This window comes from Actinia tenebrosa, unplaced genomic scaffold (genome assembly GCF_029948245.1).
Source record: "Actinia tenebrosa isolate PJP-AT-01 unplaced genomic scaffold, QUT_ActTen_1.0 PGA_scaffold4__44_contigs__length_22323623, whole genome shotgun sequence".
NCBI classification, from domain to species: domain Eukaryota; kingdom Metazoa; phylum Cnidaria; class Anthozoa; order Actiniaria; family Actiniidae; genus Actinia; species Actinia tenebrosa.
In genome coordinates this window covers 3,654,109-3,673,069 of record NW_028292581.1, presented here as the reverse complement: position 1 = coordinate 3,673,069, position 18,961 = coordinate 3,654,109, and the positions used below count along the sequence as shown (strand labels likewise).

The window sequence follows — 18,961 nt, the reverse complement described above, 5'->3', positions numbered from 1 at the left end:
TGCTTGCGTGCCGCATCGCACCACTTCAGGCGTGGGCTCGTTTTAATTCTTCAGACCATAGACAGCCTCCAACAGAGAACTCTAAACTAGAGTATAAACTTACGTCAGTCATAATGCGAACTAATAGTTACTCAGCATGATTAAGGCGCCCAATAAAAACGGAATGTTTTGGGGGCAAGGGAGAAGGGGGGAAGAAAACCGGAGAAAACCCTCAAAGCATGACTGAGGAGTAAAAGACTGGTCCAAGAATCTCAGTGAGGTCTAAAATACTAACTTATGTCAGAGACTAGTATAGAGTAAACGCATCAAAAACTTTCTCCCATAACGGGAAGTGAAAGCAAATTTCCATATATATGATTGGTATCTGCAGCTTAGTGTAACAGCTGGCTGTACTTCTATCGGTGAATCCAAAATAGAAATTAAAACCCTTCCGTTTACAGCCTAGCAGCTGAGTATTTAATTCAAAGCGCGAGCTTGGAAATGAACAGTCATCGTTTCGAGTCAAACATCTTTACTTAATCTCTTCTAAAGCATTGTTAATCCGGTCAAAAAAGAGGATATTTCTTGAATCTATGGTTCAGAGGGTTGTACTGTACTAATCAATACCATATCATCCACGAATAGCACCACAACATTACTTACACAGAGCGGACTAGTAGAAGAGCAGTTATCGCCAGCTTGCCGTTTTACAATTGCAACGAGCCGGAAATTTAGCCAGGACTAGAGTGAAGCCGGAATGAACAGCACGATTGACTTTAGTGATATCCTGTTAGAAAGTATTGCTGAAAATGGTACTTTTTATGAGTTTGATACGGAATTACTTACAGAAAAAATATCAAAGGCATTGGCGTACTGTCTTTTGTTTGTCATTTCCATGGCTGGAAACATTCTTATCTTATCGGCAATTTACAGAGACAAACGATTGAGAACCAATGTTAATATCTTGGCCTTCAACGTGGCTATCTGTGATATTCTAGCAACTTTGGTACAACTCCCCGTTCAAACTGTTTATGCGATTAACAGTTATAAATGGGCGATTGGCGGCAAAGCTGGGGCTATTCTTTGTAAATTTGGATGTTTTCACGTTGATCTCTGTTTCGCTGTTTCTGTCTACAGTTGTCTTTTTGTTGCCATTGATCGTTATTACGCAGTGGCTCATCCATTTAAAGGAGGTCGCTTTAGCAGATCGACACTCAAGTACATCATTCCAGGGATTTGGATCTTTGCAGGGATCATATGTCTGCCTACTCTGTACAACGTCGATCTTGCCAAATACAACGAACACTTTTACTGTATTGAAGACTGGTTAGAGAATGATCAAGTTTCCTTGCCGAAGTATTATTATTTCTACATTCTTATCCTATTGACGAATGGTATGCCGTTCTTTGCTGTGGCAGGTATTTATATCAAGACTCTGTTCACCCTCCATAAGCATTACCTGCAGGGACTGTCAGATTTGATTCGACGAAGAAGGGAAATACAAAACAAGAAAAATTTTAAAATGCATTTGTTCATCATGATCTTTCTCTTCTTTAGCTCGGTAGTTGATAAAACCTTTTGGGTGTTGTTTGTAGAAGGAGGTCTCGACAATTTATCTAGCTCCGTTTTAGCGAAAATTAATTTTATTTCGAATTATTTGTTTCACTTGTTCGTGGTTTACAACTTCTTTGTTTTTCTCATTTTTAACGACATTTACAGGCAGAATTTCAAAACGGCGTTCTCCAAATGCTTTTGTCTCTAAATTGCTCAAAGTTTCTATTGAATTATGGGCAATATCGGACTACTTCGACGATACGGCGGCCATCTTGGATCGCAAGGCATTATTGGGCGTCCAGGAGGCAAAAAAAAAAGGAGTCAGTTGTGTGTAATCATGACAGGCAATATATTTAAGGAAAATACCGTAAATCCTCTATTTACCCCCCCCCCCTCTCAAATAAGCCCCCCCTCTCTAATAAGCCGCCCCTTTTTAAAGGAAGAAATTTGTTAAGCCCCTCCCTCTCTTTTTAGCCCCCCTCCCCGCCCCCTTCACAACTAAAGAATCACGTGTACTGATTAAAGGTGATTTTTTAAAGTCTTGGTTGTTCAGAACATTTCTTTTTAGCTTGCTTTAGCTTGCTAAATAGAGGATTTACGGTATATATCATCGAGCCTAACATTAGCTCTATATTGCGCCCTGTATGCCCAATAGTCTATTGAGAATCTTGTTTGACTGGTGCATGCCTAGCACTTAGAGATTGTGTGATATCCTCTCAGTATTATTGAACTGAGTTCAGACACTCAAACGTAAAGTGTAGTATAGTGGTTTTCATTAACCCGTGAAACAAAAGTTACTTATTAAATAGTAAAAGCCAGATTCAAACAATAGAAAACAAAGGAGTTAGAGCGTAATAGTACTAAATACGTTAGGATTCTCTAGGATTTTGTCTAGGACTTGAGGGTAAATATCAGCTCAGGCCGCACAACGCGTTGCGTGACGACCGACACTAAAAACGGATGCGGGGGAGACTAGGGTGACAGCGACTAAAGCCAAGTGCATTGGAATAAGACACATATTTCTTTATACATTTATCCATTATTCTCCTGGGCATTAGTTACCAATTCAAATGGACTTTGAATAGAGCTGTAGTATTACACGTCAATCCTGTAAAGCCTCAAATTTCCGCTTGGTCGAATTTGCCGTGAAAGACAGAAACTACTATCCGTCAACCAGCATCAGCAAGCATCAGCAAGCATCACATATTCATTTGATCTGGGAGCCACACATTTTCATCCATTTGTTTATAAATTCCTTAATCTTCAACAAATGAGCAATTTCTTGAAGTACTTAAAATGGATGCTTGTTCTTCTTCTTGTAATAACTTTTATTACAATATTGTTTGTTTACGAGGCTGCAAGAGAACAAGTCTTTTACCTCGCAGAGAAACTCGATTTGGTGAAGCCATCTTGGATGTCATTGATGGCGCCTTTGAGCAATGTTACAGGTGGTTATAAAATCATACTATTCTATACTCCGTACTTCAGAAGTATGCCATGGCCTCAGGCTAGAGGCAAGGAAAAGCGACTGACGGATCCTTACGGTAGAAAATGTAAAGTATCTTCTTGCTATGTTACCTATTCAAGGCAAGACTTCTCAAAAAGTAATGCTGTAGTTTTCCACACTTCTGCCATGCCAAATTTGAAAAGGATGCACTCGATTTTATGGAGAAAACCTAAAGCACAGAAGTGGGTTTGGTATGGGCAAGAGAATCCATTGAAAACGTACTTTTCAGTCAAAAGTTATAACAATATGTTTGATTGGACTATAACGTATCGTACAGATTCAAACGTACTCGATCGTTACGGATATTACGTCCCTATTACGAGCAACGATAAAAATGAGTTTACTAAGAAGAACTTTACTGCAGGAAAAGATCGATTGATTCTGTGGTTGGCCAGTAATTGTGTGTTCTTTAGACTGAGTGTCGTCAAAGAAATCTCCAAGTACCTCCACGTTGATGTTTATGGCAAATGTCAACGCTATTTCGATCACCAACCCAAAGGCAGCTGTACTCGAGGCAGTGGAGACTGCGACAAGATGGCTAGAAGGTACAAGTTTTACTTGGCTTTGGAAAATTTTAATTGCAGGGACTATGTAACCGAAAAGTATTGGAGGAATGCTTTAGCCCACGAGGTTGTTCCAGTTTTGGTAGCAGGAAGTTACAACAAAGACGTCTTAATTCCTGGTTCGTACATAATAATAATAATAATAATAATAAACTTTATTACTGTGTCATGTCGTTCTAGCTTATTTAAATAAACTAATTGGGGACACCTATCTAGAACCCTATAAAACCAATAAAAATCTTATCCCATACATAGACATTCTGGACTTCCCAAACGCCAAGTCGTTAGCCAGTTACCTCAAGTATCTAGATTCCAACGACACTGCCTATAACAGATACTTCGAGTGGAAGAAAAATTATACATCTGTCACGACAACCAATTGGTTGTGTGATTTGTGCGAATTATTACACAGAAATGATTCTGATCAAGAGAAAGAACCTTTGGATATGGGTACATTTTGGGGCCGCACGGAAAATTGTCGCGTGGACGATGCGTACATCAGGAATGTCTGGCTGAAATCAGATGCACGAGGCAGAGACTCATTGGGACTGTGTTGTTTATCATTTCTTTATCCAATCTTGCTACTAGGTGTTCATGTCATGGAAAATTTTACTTGGTTATTGAAGTTCTAGACACGTAGAGACCCAAGAGTTTCACTTACAAGGAATGAGTAAGAATGAGTAATTGTTCCAAATATCACCTGCATTCATTCAGCCTTCCTCTTTCTGCATAAATTAAAGTTCTTAAAACCTTAAAGCATGATCAAATTAAAAGCAGTTACACGTAAAGGTTTGCTGATTCACTTTCAAGGAAATCTAGATGAAACTGAAACTATAGAAAGAGAAGAAAAGACTTGCCAATCTCTTATACAATAAGTCTGAGGCTCAGATTTTTCTGAGTCAGACGTTATTCCAATCTTCTTTCATATGTTAATCTATTCTATTCCTTTTGAAGAAATAGAAAACGCGCGCGCGTGCTGTGTGCAGTCATAAAGCACGCGGGGGTTGGCAGAACACGAGAGAAGTGTTCGGAGAAGCACGACGTGTAGCGGAGTGCTTCTGGACACTTCTCAAGTGTTCTGCCAATCCCCAAGTGCTTTATAACGGCAGACAGCACAGCAAGCAAGTTTTTTATTTCTTTTATGAAATACAAATTACAATAACCGTTATTTTAAATAGGAATGACGCAACGGAAGGTGCGCGCGCGTGCAATGTGCTCTCATAAAGCATACGCTCCAAGCCAATCAGAACGCGACATTCATAACAGATATTTTATAAAACGCAATAACAATAATGATGATAATAATAATAATGAATTGCGTAATTGTTAGAGCGAAGGTATTTAACCCGTGAAATAAAAATTTAGTCAACGTGTAATAGTCAAATAGACACAAAAGAAAACAATGGAATTAGGGTCTACTAAAGTGTGTTAGTCTAATATCTATTTCACGGGTTTAGTGACTTCACTCTAGAATGATAAGGAATGACGATAAGATGTTACGAAAGACATTGATAGCAACTTAGCCTAGGTTATCCCTCAAAGTCGTAAAGTGTAACTTATCTATGATGATAATGATGATGATGACGGTGGTGGTGGTGGTGATGCTGATGCTGCTGATGACGATGATAAAGAAAACACAGCACTTCTTAAATTATCGTCCCGTTTTATCATGTTCTAAAAAGCTTTCAGTTGAGTTTTGGCGTAAGTTTGAAACATGGATGATAAAAGGGTTCTTTTATCAACCATGTTTTGAACACAATTTGAGATTCCAAACAAGTTTATTGATGCGTTTATCGTGCGCGTTTGCAATCTCGTATATAAGTCGCGATCGCCGCACAAGCCAAAAAGTCGCGAGTGACTGCTTGTGTGCGCTTCTAAAGCCCCTGGGTATAAAAAAATAAAACCACTATAGAACTCAGTGAAATTAATATTAAACGTAGAAAATGAAAGAATTTCAATGGATGGGTTCTACGAAGTAAAATTAAATAAAGAAATAAAAAAACATCTGTTCTTTTTTCCTAAGAAGCTGCTCATCGCGGCCAGTGCTGCCAAAGAGTATAAATAAGATCCTAACTTTTTCCAATGCTATTTTTAATGCTTATTATGTGCTGTATATCTTTTGGGTAAAGCATGTAGCATGGTAATAGTCAAAAGGCCTATTATCTTGCACACCATACGGTTGCCACTCAGCTAAAGTTTTTGACATACTACATGGTGAATTGTGATGGCTTTCGATCTCAACTAACCAATCGCGTCATTGCCATAAAGCGGCGTTTTGCTTTTTTTTTGCTTTTGTTTGTTTTTTTTTTTTTTTTTGTTTGTTTTTATTTTGTTTTTTGTTTTGTTTGTTATTTGTTTTGTTTGTTTTTTTGCGATAAATAAAACCGCTTTTATTGCTACCTGTTGCGCTTTAGTCTTAGGGGATCTCAAGAAGAATAAACAAGCTGTTAAGCTTCCAAAGATACCGATAGAGCCAGAGGTCCTAGAGGTAGTATAGATATATATTTGTTTGAAGTGGGGTTACACGAGACGATTCGTAACGACGATTTTTCGCGCATCAGTGTATCCTTCACTCTATAAAATCAATATCATACAGGGAATTCTTTTGTTTTCTGGATAACGAAATAGCGTGACTTTACTTGAGGAAGTAAGTAATGCTTATTAGTGTTATCTTATAAACAAGTGGTACATCGATTTGACTCCAAATAAAGTTTAACTATATAACAAGGAATAGATAATTAAACAGTAATTGCGGTCATCCGTGATGTGCATTATTTATGTACAGTATATAAATTGCACTGGCTGCCTGTGCAGCAGCGTATGAAATTCAAGATATTATTATTTATTTATAAGATTAATAATTGTTGTGCATCTTCTTACTTAGGCCACGTCTACACGTATCCGGAAGTTTTTGTATGCGCAAATTATTTTTTGCGGATACGAAAATGTTTGCGTCCACACGCAGCGTATTCGAATCGTTTTCATCGTCCACACGTATCCGTTTTCGTAAAATTTGCGGATACGGACACGAAAATTTGCGGACACGTACACACACAACCCGTATCCGTAAAAAAAATTTTGCGGATACAAAAATTTGCGGATACGTGTGGACGGGGCCTTAGAGAATATCATACTTCCTTATAAACATAAACGCACTTTAAGGTCTTCTTCGAAAGGGCTATAAAACAGTTCCCAGATGTTCAACATCAACATATGGTGATAGGGCTTTTCCCATAGCCGCCCCGAAACTTTGGAATACAATTCCAGAGGAATTAAGAAAAGCTAATACCATCTCGCATTTCAGGAGTTTGTTGAAAACATATCTTTTTAAGGAAGCATATAATTGTTAAACTTCGAGTTTTTATTCATATACCTATATTATTATTCAATATTAATTAATATATAATTTTTGATATAACTTTATCTTTTTATATTGTACATTGTATTTTAGCTTGTAATTATATTATTGTAACTATAGCCCTAAATTCCACTGTTGTAAGCGCATTAAGCGCATAAATGTTGTAAATTATGATGGGAATAAAACGAGCAGTTTTGTGAGAATAAAAAAAAACAGAAGTGAAAAGAGCATCTTGACATTAGTAGGGAGACGGAGTTTCAGCTCATAATAAGCGAAACAGGAGAAGTGGCATTAGATATAAAATTGAATGTTTTATAAGGATTTCTAATGGAAAAGGCGCTTGTTGGCATAAGCTTACCAGCCAACACTTTTCCCATAGAATAGAATAGAATAGAATACCTTTATTTAAACACGATAAAATTTAAAGCTAAAAGCTTGTGGGGTCGTGCATAAAATAAATTAAATAAATAAAATATAATATAAGTATGAATCTGTAAAAATAGCTAATTAACTTAGATAACTTTAAATATCTTATATATAATTCTCACACACATTCACATACACAAACTGCGCAAGCTATTAGACCCGCCAGGGGCAGAAAACACAGACAAATGCGGTGAACACCGTGAATAGGCATTCACCTCATCTGAACAGCACCCGCCACCCATAGCGAGTCCAACAGCCCGCGCAGTTACATTCACTCCATAATAAAATAATGTTACATATATACAAAGTCCTTTTTTCTAAAGCGAGACGTCGAGGCAGTAGAGTCAAAATTGAAATTTATAAAATAGTCCTTGGCACTGAGCTGTACTTTGATGTCCTTAAAATTTGAATGTGTTACCTTATCAATATTACAAATTATTAGATTCCATAGAACTGAGCCTCGATACACCAATGAGTCCTTTAAAAATCTGCTTTCAAACCTTGGAATTGCGAGAGTTTCATTTCCGCGTAAAGAATATTTACTATTGCGCTTTATAAAAATACTTTCTGATAAAGATTCTGGTAGACTACGATTGCTTGCTTTATGAAAAATCTTAAATATTTCTAATTTATAATCTAACTTAATTGTTGTCCATTTGTCAAATGCAAGTACATCAGATGACGCCATATCTTTGGGTAAATTGAAGATAATCCTAGCTGCCCTACAATGTAATCTCTCAATGGAATTGAAAATTTCTGAATTACAGCACGAACCCCATAAAACTAAGCCATATTTTACAGAGGGCAAAATTACTCTAAAGTAGAAGTTCCGTAAGATATCCTTAGGTAGAAATCTTGAACGTTTTAGCAGTTCTAATTTGTTGACAAAGTTCTTCTTTAGTTCCAACGCATGTGGTACCCAACTAAGCTTGTCGTCCACAGTCATACCCAGAAGACGCGTTTCTGAAACGTATCGTAAAACTGAGTTGCCCAGAAGCACAGGAGCTAACGGTCCAGTAATGGTCTTCCTGCTAATTATCATCACTTCGCTTTTTCCTGGATGTGGTGTTAAACGGTTGACCAAGCACCAGCTATAAACTTCTCGTAAGGCTTTATTGAGATGAGAGACAGCAATATCTGCAGATTCGCCGATACAGAAAATTGTTGTGTCATCTGCATACATATACGACGATCCTGAGACAACAACAGATGGTAAATCGTTAGCAAATAGTGTAAAGAGTGTTGGACCTAACACGGATCCTTGAGGAATTCCGGTAGACACTGGCAGCAGTTCAGATGTAACTCCATTCAACACAGTAAATTGCTGTCTTCCTTCTAGATAACTCTTCATCCACTCTAATAGGCCACCTTTGATGCCGAAATTATTTTCCAGTTTACGCCCCAAGATGTCGTGCGAAACGCTATCGAACGCCTTTTTGAAATCGATAAAGGCTACTGCCACGACCTTACCCGAGTCTACGGCCTTTCTCCACATCTCCGTCAAATGAACCAACAACAGTTCTGTTGAATATCCAGCACGATATGCCCATTGCCTTTCTGAGATTAGATTATTGTTCTTAAAGACATGCTGCACCAGTCTGTCGTTAACCTCACTTTCCAAGATCTTACTCGGGACACTAAGTAAAGAGACGGGCCGATAGTTACCACAGTCAGTATCATCGTCCTTTTTAAAGATTGGTGTCAGCCTTGCGGTCTTCCAAGCCGTGAAAACTGTCGTGTGTCCCATACAAATCCTTGTAAAATATTTAACCTTAAATTTAATGTCATTTGACCATTAGTCAACATTTCAAGCTGAAACTTCGCCGTTTTACTATAGTTGAGTTGCTCTTTTCATTTCTGGAGTTCATTTTGACTCATTTTCTCGTTTTAAGGGGGAGGGGTCACGTGACCTGTTAGTGCAAGTCGTCTATTATTTTTTGTATTTCTTTTCAAATTTGGGGAATTTATTAACAATATTTACCGATAAAATAGTGGGAAATAGTGGGGTAGCGGTAGGAAGGCAAAAGTTGATTACAGGCTTCTTAAAGCCATGTCTGATATTCAAGCTTCTATAACATGAAAACCCAGTAGCAAGATTGAATAAAGAAATGATAAACAACACAGTCCCAATGAGTCTCTGCCTCGTGCATCTGATTTCAGCCAGACATTCCTGATGTACGCATCGTCAGCGTGACAGTTTCCGGTGCCCCAAAATGTACCCATATCCAAGGGTTCTTTCTCTTGATCAGAATCATTTCTGTGTAATAATTCGCACAAATCACACAACCAATTGGTCGTCGTGACGGATGTATAATTTTTCTTCCACTCGAAGTATCTGTTATAGGCAGTGTCGTTGGAATCTAGATACTTGAGGTAACTGGCTAACGACTTGGCGTTTGGGAAGTCCAGAATGTCTATGTACGAACCAGGAATTAAGACGTCTTTGCTGTAACTTCCTGCTACCAAAACTGGAACAACCTCGTGGGCTAAAGCATTCCTCCAATACTTTTCGGTTACATAGTCCCTGCAATTAAAATTTTCCAAAGCCAAGTAAAACTTGTACCTTCTAGCCATCTTGTCGCAGTCTCCACTGCCTCGAGTACAGCTGCCTTTGGGTTGGTGATCGAAATAGCGTTGACATTTGCCATAAACATCAACGTGGAGGTACTTGGAGATTTCTTTGACGACACTCAGTCTAAAGGACACACAATTACTGGCCAACCACAGAATCAATCGATCTTTTCCTGCAATAAAGTTCTTCTTAGTAAACTCATCTTTATTGCTCGTAATAGGGACGTAATATCCGTAACGATCGAGTACGTTTGAATCTGTACGATACGTGATAGTCCAATCAAACATATTGCTATACGTTTTTGCTGAAAAAGGCATGTTCTCTGGATTCTCTTGCCCATACCAAACCCATTTCTGTCCTTTGGTTTTCTTCCACAACAATGACTCCATTCTTGACAAACTAGGCATGGCAGAAGTGTGGAAAACTACAGCATTACTTTTTGAGAAGTCTTGCCTTGAATAGGTAACATAGCAAGAAGATACTTTACATTTTCTACCGTAAGGATCCGTCAGTCGCTTTTCCTTGCCTCTAGCCTGAGGCCATGGCATACTTCTGAAGTACGGAGTATAGAATAGTATGATTTTATAACCACCTGTAACATTGCTCAAAGGCGCCATCCACGACATCCAAGATGGCTTCACCAAGTCGAGTTTCTCTGCGAGGTAAAAGACTTGTTCTCTTGCAGCCTCGTAAACAAACAATATTGTAATAAAAGTTGTTATGACAAGAAGAACAAGCATCCATTTTAAGTACTTCAAGAAACTGTTCATTTGACTAAGATTAAAATGAAAACAATTTTTTTCAATGGCGCTAGCCGGTCGGTTCTAATGTGATTCCGTTTGCCTTGGTTAGTTGTTTCTAAGGCCAAACTCGTCCAAGCGCAACGTTTCAAGCTTTACCAACAATAAGCTGTTTTCACTAAGATAGTTTCACTAAAATACTTGCTCTGAGTCATTGATTCCAGCAAAAAATGTCTTGCTCATTTATTGCTTACCCACTACTCTTAAAATATAAGCCGAACTTTGTGTGATAGGATTACGTTGTCACACGTGCTCAAGGTACGGACGTGTCACGCTGTCGTATTCGCGCGATGTGATTCGTTCAAACGGATTGCGTCAAGAGACAGTTCGTAAAGCAACCGTTTAGTCACACTAGCAGAGGCATTGCGAAAACGCGGATACCGTCATAAAATAAAATATAACTTTATAGTTTATCAAATAAATGGTACCTTAGACTGTAAAAGCAAAAACAGTCTGGTATCTTAAGCAAACCCTTCTTCCAGTTTTGTAGTAAACTATCAATACACCTAAAAGATAATGTTTCATAATATTTAATCCACATAATTATTAATATAGCATTTGTCAATGTTGCATGATAAAATTTCTTTTTTTGGTGTTGTAAAGAAGACAGCAAAGAAAAACCAAATAGCAACAACAGGGCTGTCAACCCCCAAGATATTCAAATCTGGAGAATTGATAGGGAAGGGACATGACGTCACAGCGGAAAAAAACACGTGAAAAGACATCATTCACTTTGTAACATTTGATGTGATTGGTTTATTTCTGACCAATCAGATTATTGCTTATAGTTACAATGGCCTTCTTGCAACAACAGTTTATGAGGAATGTTTTGATTTTGTTAGCAAAAATAACTTAAACAACACAAAATAATTGGAATTTTATGGTTATGAAAGTCGAGTCTCACAAGAAATGGTCAGCTTCGGCAATTATCCGGGAGATTTGAGACTCTAATCTGGAGACCGGGAGATACGGTCCCAAATCTGGAGACTCCAGGTTTATCCGGGAGAGATGACAGCCCTGCAACAACTGAGTTTGCTAGACTTACAACCCAGAGTATGACAACATTTATGCAATAATGGATACATTAATACCTATTAACTATTAATCAATCAAAGAAAAACAAACTGTGTTAATTATATAATGGGTTATATAATGAAATTAAATGATGTTTAGTACTAGAAATTATCCATACCCTCTTATGGAGGAAGACCCCTCCCCCCTCCTACCCCCAGAAATTCCTATTTTCTTCCATACAAACTCTGTAATTTTCGTTTTTTCTCTCTGACCCCCCTGCACCCCACCTTTCGGAAATTTCAAATTCCTCTGTGGGGTGGGTACAATAACTAAACAATATGAGAAAAGCTGGAACTGGCTTTGCAACAACAGCAATACATATTAGATTTGATATTTATAATAAAACAATTCATTGGTTGTGAGTATAGATTAGTTAAACATTCAGTGAGAACTTTTTGTAGTTATTATCTAACAGCAAGTTAACTGTTGCAATCAAAGATGCCAAAGACTTGAAAATGTGTGTTAAGTTGTATAAGCATTAGATATTGCTGTAATGATTATTAAATAGTTTTCCTAACTTTTACACAAATTTGTAATCCATTACAAATTTAATTATTATCAATATTAATAAGCCAAAACACTCATGGGAAAAGGGGTGACAAACTCCATTTACCTGTGACATCCACAGAAATTTAGGGTTGTTTGCAAAATTTAGGAAATTTGGGAAATTTAGCAAAATTTAGTCAGACTGTAACCCAACTGGTGGGACTCAATTTTTGAAATATTTAAACACTATGCTTCCTTCTAAAATTATTAATAATAAAATGTTAGATCCTTTTACTGTATATTAATGTCATTAAATATTTGATGAAATGCACAACAAATACATTCAAATTTAAAATGGATTGGCCTTAAAGGAGTCAATCAGGGCTTTACCAGAATATATTAAGCCAAAAACACCAGCAACCACTCCGAATACAATAAGAATAAGCTCACCAACAATGTGATACCATCTTAAGTATCTCCATTTAAGCTTCAAATGGGCAATGCAAGGAAAACCAAAGGATAAACATGTACCAGTGAAGCTACCCACAAAGCCCATAAGAAGACCAAAATGTGGGACAACCAGGGAAATGAAGAGAGCAAATGCAACTAGCAGGATTCTAGTTATGAGTAACCAAAACCAATGGTAGTTTGTGTTGGGACCCAAGTGAGGGAAGTGTCTCAATAATAAGTTGTCAAAACTCTCAACAACAACAAATAAAGGCAATGGAAAAGAGAAAAACACATTCAAGCCAACGAGAACTGTGACTGCAAAGTTAAAAGCTACGTTATCAGCTAAATTAACTGTTACTACTTGGTCGGTGGCAATTCCAAACGTGAGGACAGCGAGCAATCCAAACAATGTCTTCACAATGCCTGATATCATGAAGGAAGTGTGCATCATGCAGTTGAAGTGCTGTGGTTTCTTCATGCTACCTTCAATTCCAGGAAACACGGCATGAGCACAGTAGCTAAAGGTTACAATGCCAAAGCCAATAGGGAACTTCTTGCCATTGAAGCTTGGTATGTTATCAAGTGACCATTTATCATTGTGTACTATGCAATAAGCCAAGGTGACTGCGATAGATGACATCAGGGCAAAAACAGCAATCATGCTCATCCATGCAATGAGGGACAGCCGTCTGATGAACACACTTGGCAATACTGCTGCTGCACATATCACAGCCCATTCATTTACAGTTAAGGAGACATACTTTTCAGTAATCTGTGAGAACATTGTCGTTAGTAGGATCAAGTAAAGCATTGCAGCAGAGTACAGTTCTATTGTCTGGACAATGTTTACGACTGTACCACCAACTCCTGGCCACACCGCCTCTCCTACTTCTGGATAGTTGGTGCGAACCCTCTTTTTTCTTTGACTGCGTGGTGATATCTCATAAAGGCAATCCACCAGTAGTATCCCTGTTACGTCACAGAATAAAGCCACAATTAAGATGCAGCAGGCTGCAGCCCATCCACCTTCTTTGACTGCATAGGGTATGCCAAGTATACCCATCCCCTGAATAAGGTTCGTCACGTTCCATCCTGCCAGTAATGCAGATGCTTGCCTATCAGTGGACTCCTTCTCTATTAGGGATACAGTCATGGATACCGTCATTGATCGAAACCTCTTGAAATTGTCCTTCCAAGGGCTCGATTGAGAAAAGTCTACTTTTCCAACACTTCGACTTCCACTTTTAATCAATGGAATTCTCTCGTCGTCGGTTTCAGGATACGGCGTATTTACAAAAGGAGAAGTATTATTTGTGTTAAGTGTTTCTTTTCCATAAGTCCCAAGTCTATCCGCATTGGAAGACGGCGATAAGTTGAGTCGAATATCCTTTTCGGAATATCCATCATCCGCCATTTTATTGGTCAGGGAAAACTCCTTTCTCTCCTAGCTAAATGGTCTTTTTTCCAATGAATGAAAATCGCAAGAACTCCGCTTGAAGTCTATTTACTCGCGTGTTTCTTCTTGCTTTTCTATTAAACTTTGGCTTTATAGTTAATGATTGATTTCTTGATTGATAATTAGTAGTAGTTATTGAAGTCGGTCCCACATGTAAATGTTGCGTCATCCGATGAAGACTGAAGACCGAACAAAGGACCGAATACTAGTGAAAGAACACGCTTATGTAAAGTACCGAGTTGTCAGTTATTCTATGCTTACGCAACGCGCGCGACAAAAAAATGCTTCTATAGTTACAGGTACGTGATTGGCTAAGGATATGAATCTTTGTCTAAATATGGAATACTGTGAGTATAATACTCCACGTGAATTGACATAAACAAGTTTAGAACTAGAAGTGAAGACGATCGGACCTCGATTCGAAGAAAGAAGCAAGCGGAGGAGATTTCACAACATTTATAACAAAGCGTTACGAAAGAACAGTGGATTTCTAGATTTGCCCCAAACAAACAAGATAATTTGGAAATGGCCACTGCTGGCGATCCCGAAACCGGACACATGGGTGATGAGGATATTGCCTTAACAAAGAGCCAAAAGCATGGTAGGGTAAACGAAGGGTCTCGCTTGCTTAGTCATGATGTAGAACAGAGCAGTAGAAGTCGGTTACTAAGTTACTCCCATCGTGGTGGGATAACTGAAAGTTTAAGACGTCTTCGTGCATCGACTATGACTGTTTCCCTGCTGGAGAAGCCGTCCGAGGACCGCCGCGCATCTGCGTTCATGGCTGGTTGGAACGTGAGTAATCTGATCCAAGGCACTGGTATACTTGGAGTTCCCTATGCTGTGAAAATGGGTGGCTGGGCTGGAGTAGTAGCAATCTTGGTTATTGCGTGGATTTGCTGCTTTACAGGAAAGCTACTTGTCGACTGCCTGTACGAGGAATCCAAACGAACTGGCCAACGAAAGCGCGTAAGGACCAATTACCCTGAAGTTGGAGAGGCTGTCTGTCCAGGATGGGGTAACAGGATAGTGAGCATTGTTCAAGTCTGTGAGATGTATGGCGGCATCATCATGTACATTGTACTACTTGCAACAGTCTTTCATGACATGTTACAGACTGTCAGCAACCTTGATATCTACACATGGGCAGTCATCTGTGCATATGTGGCATTTCCTGGAATCTTCATCCGCAGGGTATCGGTGATTGCCTGGATAAGTATGTTCTCAGTCTTCTCCCTCATGTGTGGTCTTGGGACGCTGATCATCTACTGCATCACAGAGTACAAGCAAATGTCTTTCAAGAATATTCCTGTCTTCAATGCCAAAACATTTCCAATTGGTTTTGGAGTCATTGTGTTCAGTTACTGTGCGCATGCTGTATTCCCAGGAGTAGAGGGAAGCATGAAAGAGCCAAAGAAGTTTGGTAGCATGATGAATTACTCCTTTCTGCTGGCTGCTGTCATGAAGTGTTTATTGGGTTTGTTGTCTGTCTTGAGGTTTGGTGCTGACACAGAACAAGTCATCACTGTCAATGTCAACAGTCTCGCCTTCAACTATCTTGCTAACGCTTTTGTTATTACTAATGTATTCCTAGCATTTCCACTCTGCATGTTTGTAGTTTTGGAGACCTGGGATACCAAGATGTTGCCATTATTTCCTCATCTTCAACCAGAAAGCAAATTTCACTGGTTTTGGCTGCTTGTTACTAGACTGTTGTTGGTAACTTTTGCTCTGTTTCTTGCCATTGTCGTCCCTCATTTTGGTCTTCTCATGGGATTTGTTGGTAGTTTCACCGGAACCTGCCTGTCGTTTGTATTCCCTTGTGTCTTTCACCTCAAGTTGAAGTGGAAAAAGTTGCATTGGTATGATGTTTTGTTGAGGTGTTTTGTGATTATATTTGGTTTGGTATGTGGTGGTTTTGGTCTTGTGTTTTCTGCAAAAGAGCTTGTAAAATCATTCAATTCACAAGGTTTTAAATAGCTCTTGTCCAATGGTAATTAACATAAGGCCAGGATATTCACATGACTTACGAACAAGAAAACCGGACATAGAACTAAGCTCCAGTTCAGACTTCATACTTTTGCAACACCATATCCAATAGATGCATTTTATACTCAGAGATTCAGGGCTAGAAGTGTCAGAAATTATAGCCGAAACATTAGTGTAATGTGTAATCAGAAATTTAAAAATATAGCGTAACAAAAGCCAATCATTCGATACTTTTTGCCATAAATACACAACTATTTGATTTGATGGACCAAAAGTTTGACAATGATTTTAACTGGACCTACAGTTTCAAAAACTAAATTGTTAAAGGAATATTGAACAATCAGCAAAATCTAACAAGGCATTGGTCATTGACCTATTACTTCTATGGAATTTATTTTAAAATGTGTGTTAAGCATAATTCCTTTTTCAAAATTTCCCAGCCCTACTTGAAGGAGCTGATAAGTGTGTAGCCAATCAATATTACTCATTCTGTATCTAAATATGTTGGTAAATTATCCCAGAAGTAATCATAAAGTCTAATTGTATCAATTAACAGAATAATACTCTCTTAATCGATTATTTTTTAATTATATATATTTTCCTAATTAATTAAGAGCATTGAAAATATTTTCAAATGGTCTTGATAACAGAAACGTGATTAGTATTTAAAGATATCATAAATTGCAATTATTAGTCAATTCCATTTTTATTTTGTTGCATTTACTGGATAGCCTGTAAATATTTTGTAACTTTCAAGCATGACTCCTTACAACCTGAGATGGATCAAAATAATAAGTATTTAAATTAATGTGAAATTTGATGCTATATTGAAAGTAATAGCATGATAATAGCTATTTTAGATAGTTAGAAAATTGGTTAGAGCATCCTCTCATTTAAAGCTTAATTGAGTACTATTAGATCATATTTTACTTCCCTTAGTCTTTTTAGAATAAACTTTGTTTAATGTGATATCTTGGAATGAATATTGTTGTTTGTCTATTTGCTTTAACAGCAGGGTTTTGAAGAAGCAGGGAAGGATACCAGTCTTCCATTTGCCATCCTAAATTTTGGAAAAATCTCAGATCCAGGAACAATGAAATGTGGAAAAATCCCATTTTAATAATTACTACTTCCCATTTCAAATGACAACTTTTTTATTCCTGTTAGAATAAAATAATTGGCTTAAAAACAAGAATGGAAAAGAAGGTATTGATGCTTGATAAGAGACTGATCGTTTACTATGTTGTGGGGGAAGGGAGCTTCCTCAGTAACCCAGGGGTAAAATTCTCTTGCTCATATCTTACTCTTCAACTTACTACTAGGAAATAAGTAAAATTTTTACCCCCCTACAATAGAAATAAAAACAATAAAAACCCCCGTATCCCCTTCTTCATCATTTAGAAAATGTTATGCTCACAATAGCTCAAATTAATAGTCATTTGTATTGCATGAAAAACATGAAAGGTAAAACTGTACCCCTCACATCTTACAATTACAAAAATGTACCCCCAATTTTAAATGATTTTGAAAATTGTACCCCCTTGCAAATCCACTCCCCTGCCCCCTCTCCCCCCTACAATGTAATAAACATTGGACCCCTAATAAGTTGAAAACTAGGTGATTTAATATACATTTTACTTAACAAGTTCACCCTCTGTTACAATACACCAAGAGTATTAGTCCCCTTATCCTACCACCTTGCACCAAATAGACCATGTGAAAGACTGGGAACAAGCACTACAAACAATGATTTCAAAAATATATTATTTTCATTACAAGAAAGACCATGTCTAAATTAGTAAACTTTGGAAAGTTCTGTTGCCATAATAGTTAAATCCCTGCAGAGTTAAAAGTATACAAACCTTTCTAATTTCAAACAGCTGTAGCTTTTTATCATTTAATGTTACTACACTGGAATTTTGGAAGATCACTAATTTGGATATACTCTTTCTAATGAAAGCATTGTTGTCTTCTATGACAGATAAACTAAGGTTTCTCAAGGGACACGCAATTTTTCATATGGTCTTGGTCTAGAGGTGACCCTGATACTGAGGCCTTTTGTTTCCTTTCTCAATTAGACACTAGCAAAAGAGTAAGGATCAGTAGTAGGGCCACCATACCTCCAAGGAATCCACCCAGGGGGTACTCCCCTATATTTGCTATACGGGTATGTGCCGCCCTATAGGGTATGGTTTTTCGGCTTTTGGGTCTGGGGTAGGGTATCATTTTTTGACATTTGGTCTGGGATAGGGTTACAATTTTGTCATTTTTGTCTGGCAAATAGGCTATGCTTTCTTTTGGCACAAAAACAATAAAAACGTTAGTAAATATTGATTGCAATCTATTAAATAAATGTCCTTTCTGTCTTTTAGTCTGGGATAGGGTGTACAATTATTCTTAGTTTTAGTCTGGGGTAGGGTATGTAAAATCAAAATTTTAGGTCTGGGATAGGGTCAGGGTTTTGAGGTCCTGGCGGCACATCCCTACCCAAGTTGGGGAGGTAGTATTAAATGGGGCATACTTGACTGTTTTAAAATTTCTTTGGGGTTCCTATGGATTTTTGCTACCTATGACCTTTTTTAATGTCCCTTTGATTTCTTTTTTTGGGAGCTTCCTTTTCTCTTGTTTTTCTTCTTCTCAGAATCGGATTTTATTTGCAAAAATATTGTTAATCATTTTTAGGAAAGAATAAATATCAGAGTTTTTATTTTGATTAATTTGTTTTGTTAAATATTCACAATCAGAAC

At 37.8% G+C, this 18,961-nt stretch overlaps 3 protein-coding genes across 3 annotated transcripts; 1 reads left to right on the top strand and 2 right to left on the bottom strand.

Moving 5' to 3' along the window:
- Positions 1–7,347: 7,347 nt before the first annotated feature.
- Positions 7,348–11,031, bottom strand: LOC116302872 (core alpha-(1,3)-fucosyltransferase-like). Its single transcript, XM_031712266.2, has one exon. It carries the CDS (start codon positions 10,727–10,729, stop codon positions 9,449–9,451), a length of 1,281 nt encoding a protein of 426 aa, XP_031568126.1. The 5' UTR covers positions 10,730–11,031; the 3' UTR covers positions 7,348–9,448.
- A 268-nt stretch (positions 11,032–11,299) lies between these two features.
- LOC116302869 (vesicular inhibitory amino acid transporter-like) lies at positions 11,300–14,509 on the bottom strand. Its single transcript, XM_031712264.2, has one exon. It carries the CDS (start codon positions 14,181–14,183, stop codon positions 12,669–12,671), a length of 1,515 nt encoding a protein of 504 aa, XP_031568124.1. The 5' UTR covers positions 14,184–14,509; the 3' UTR covers positions 11,300–12,668.
- Positions 14,510–14,579: 70 nt separating this feature from the next.
- LOC116302870 (vesicular inhibitory amino acid transporter-like) lies at positions 14,580–17,183 on the top strand. Its single transcript, XM_031712265.1, has one exon. The coding sequence runs from the start codon at positions 14,751–14,753 to the stop codon at positions 16,203–16,205; it is 1,455 nt and encodes a 484-aa protein (XP_031568125.1). The 5' UTR covers positions 14,580–14,750; the 3' UTR covers positions 16,206–17,183.
- The last annotated feature ends 1,778 nt before the right edge of the window (positions 17,184–18,961 follow it).

Coding starts and splice junctions, on each gene's coding strand:
- LOC116302872 (XM_031712266.2), bottom strand. CDS start 10,729: ATGAACAGTTTCTTGAAGTACTTAAAATGGATGCTTGTTCTTCTTGTC.
- LOC116302869 (XM_031712264.2), bottom strand. CDS start 14,183: ATGGCGGATGATGGATATTCCGAAAAGGATATTCGACTCAACTTATCG.
- LOC116302870 (XM_031712265.1), top strand. CDS start 14,751: ATGGCCACTGCTGGCGATCCCGAAACCGGACACATGGGTGATGAGGAT.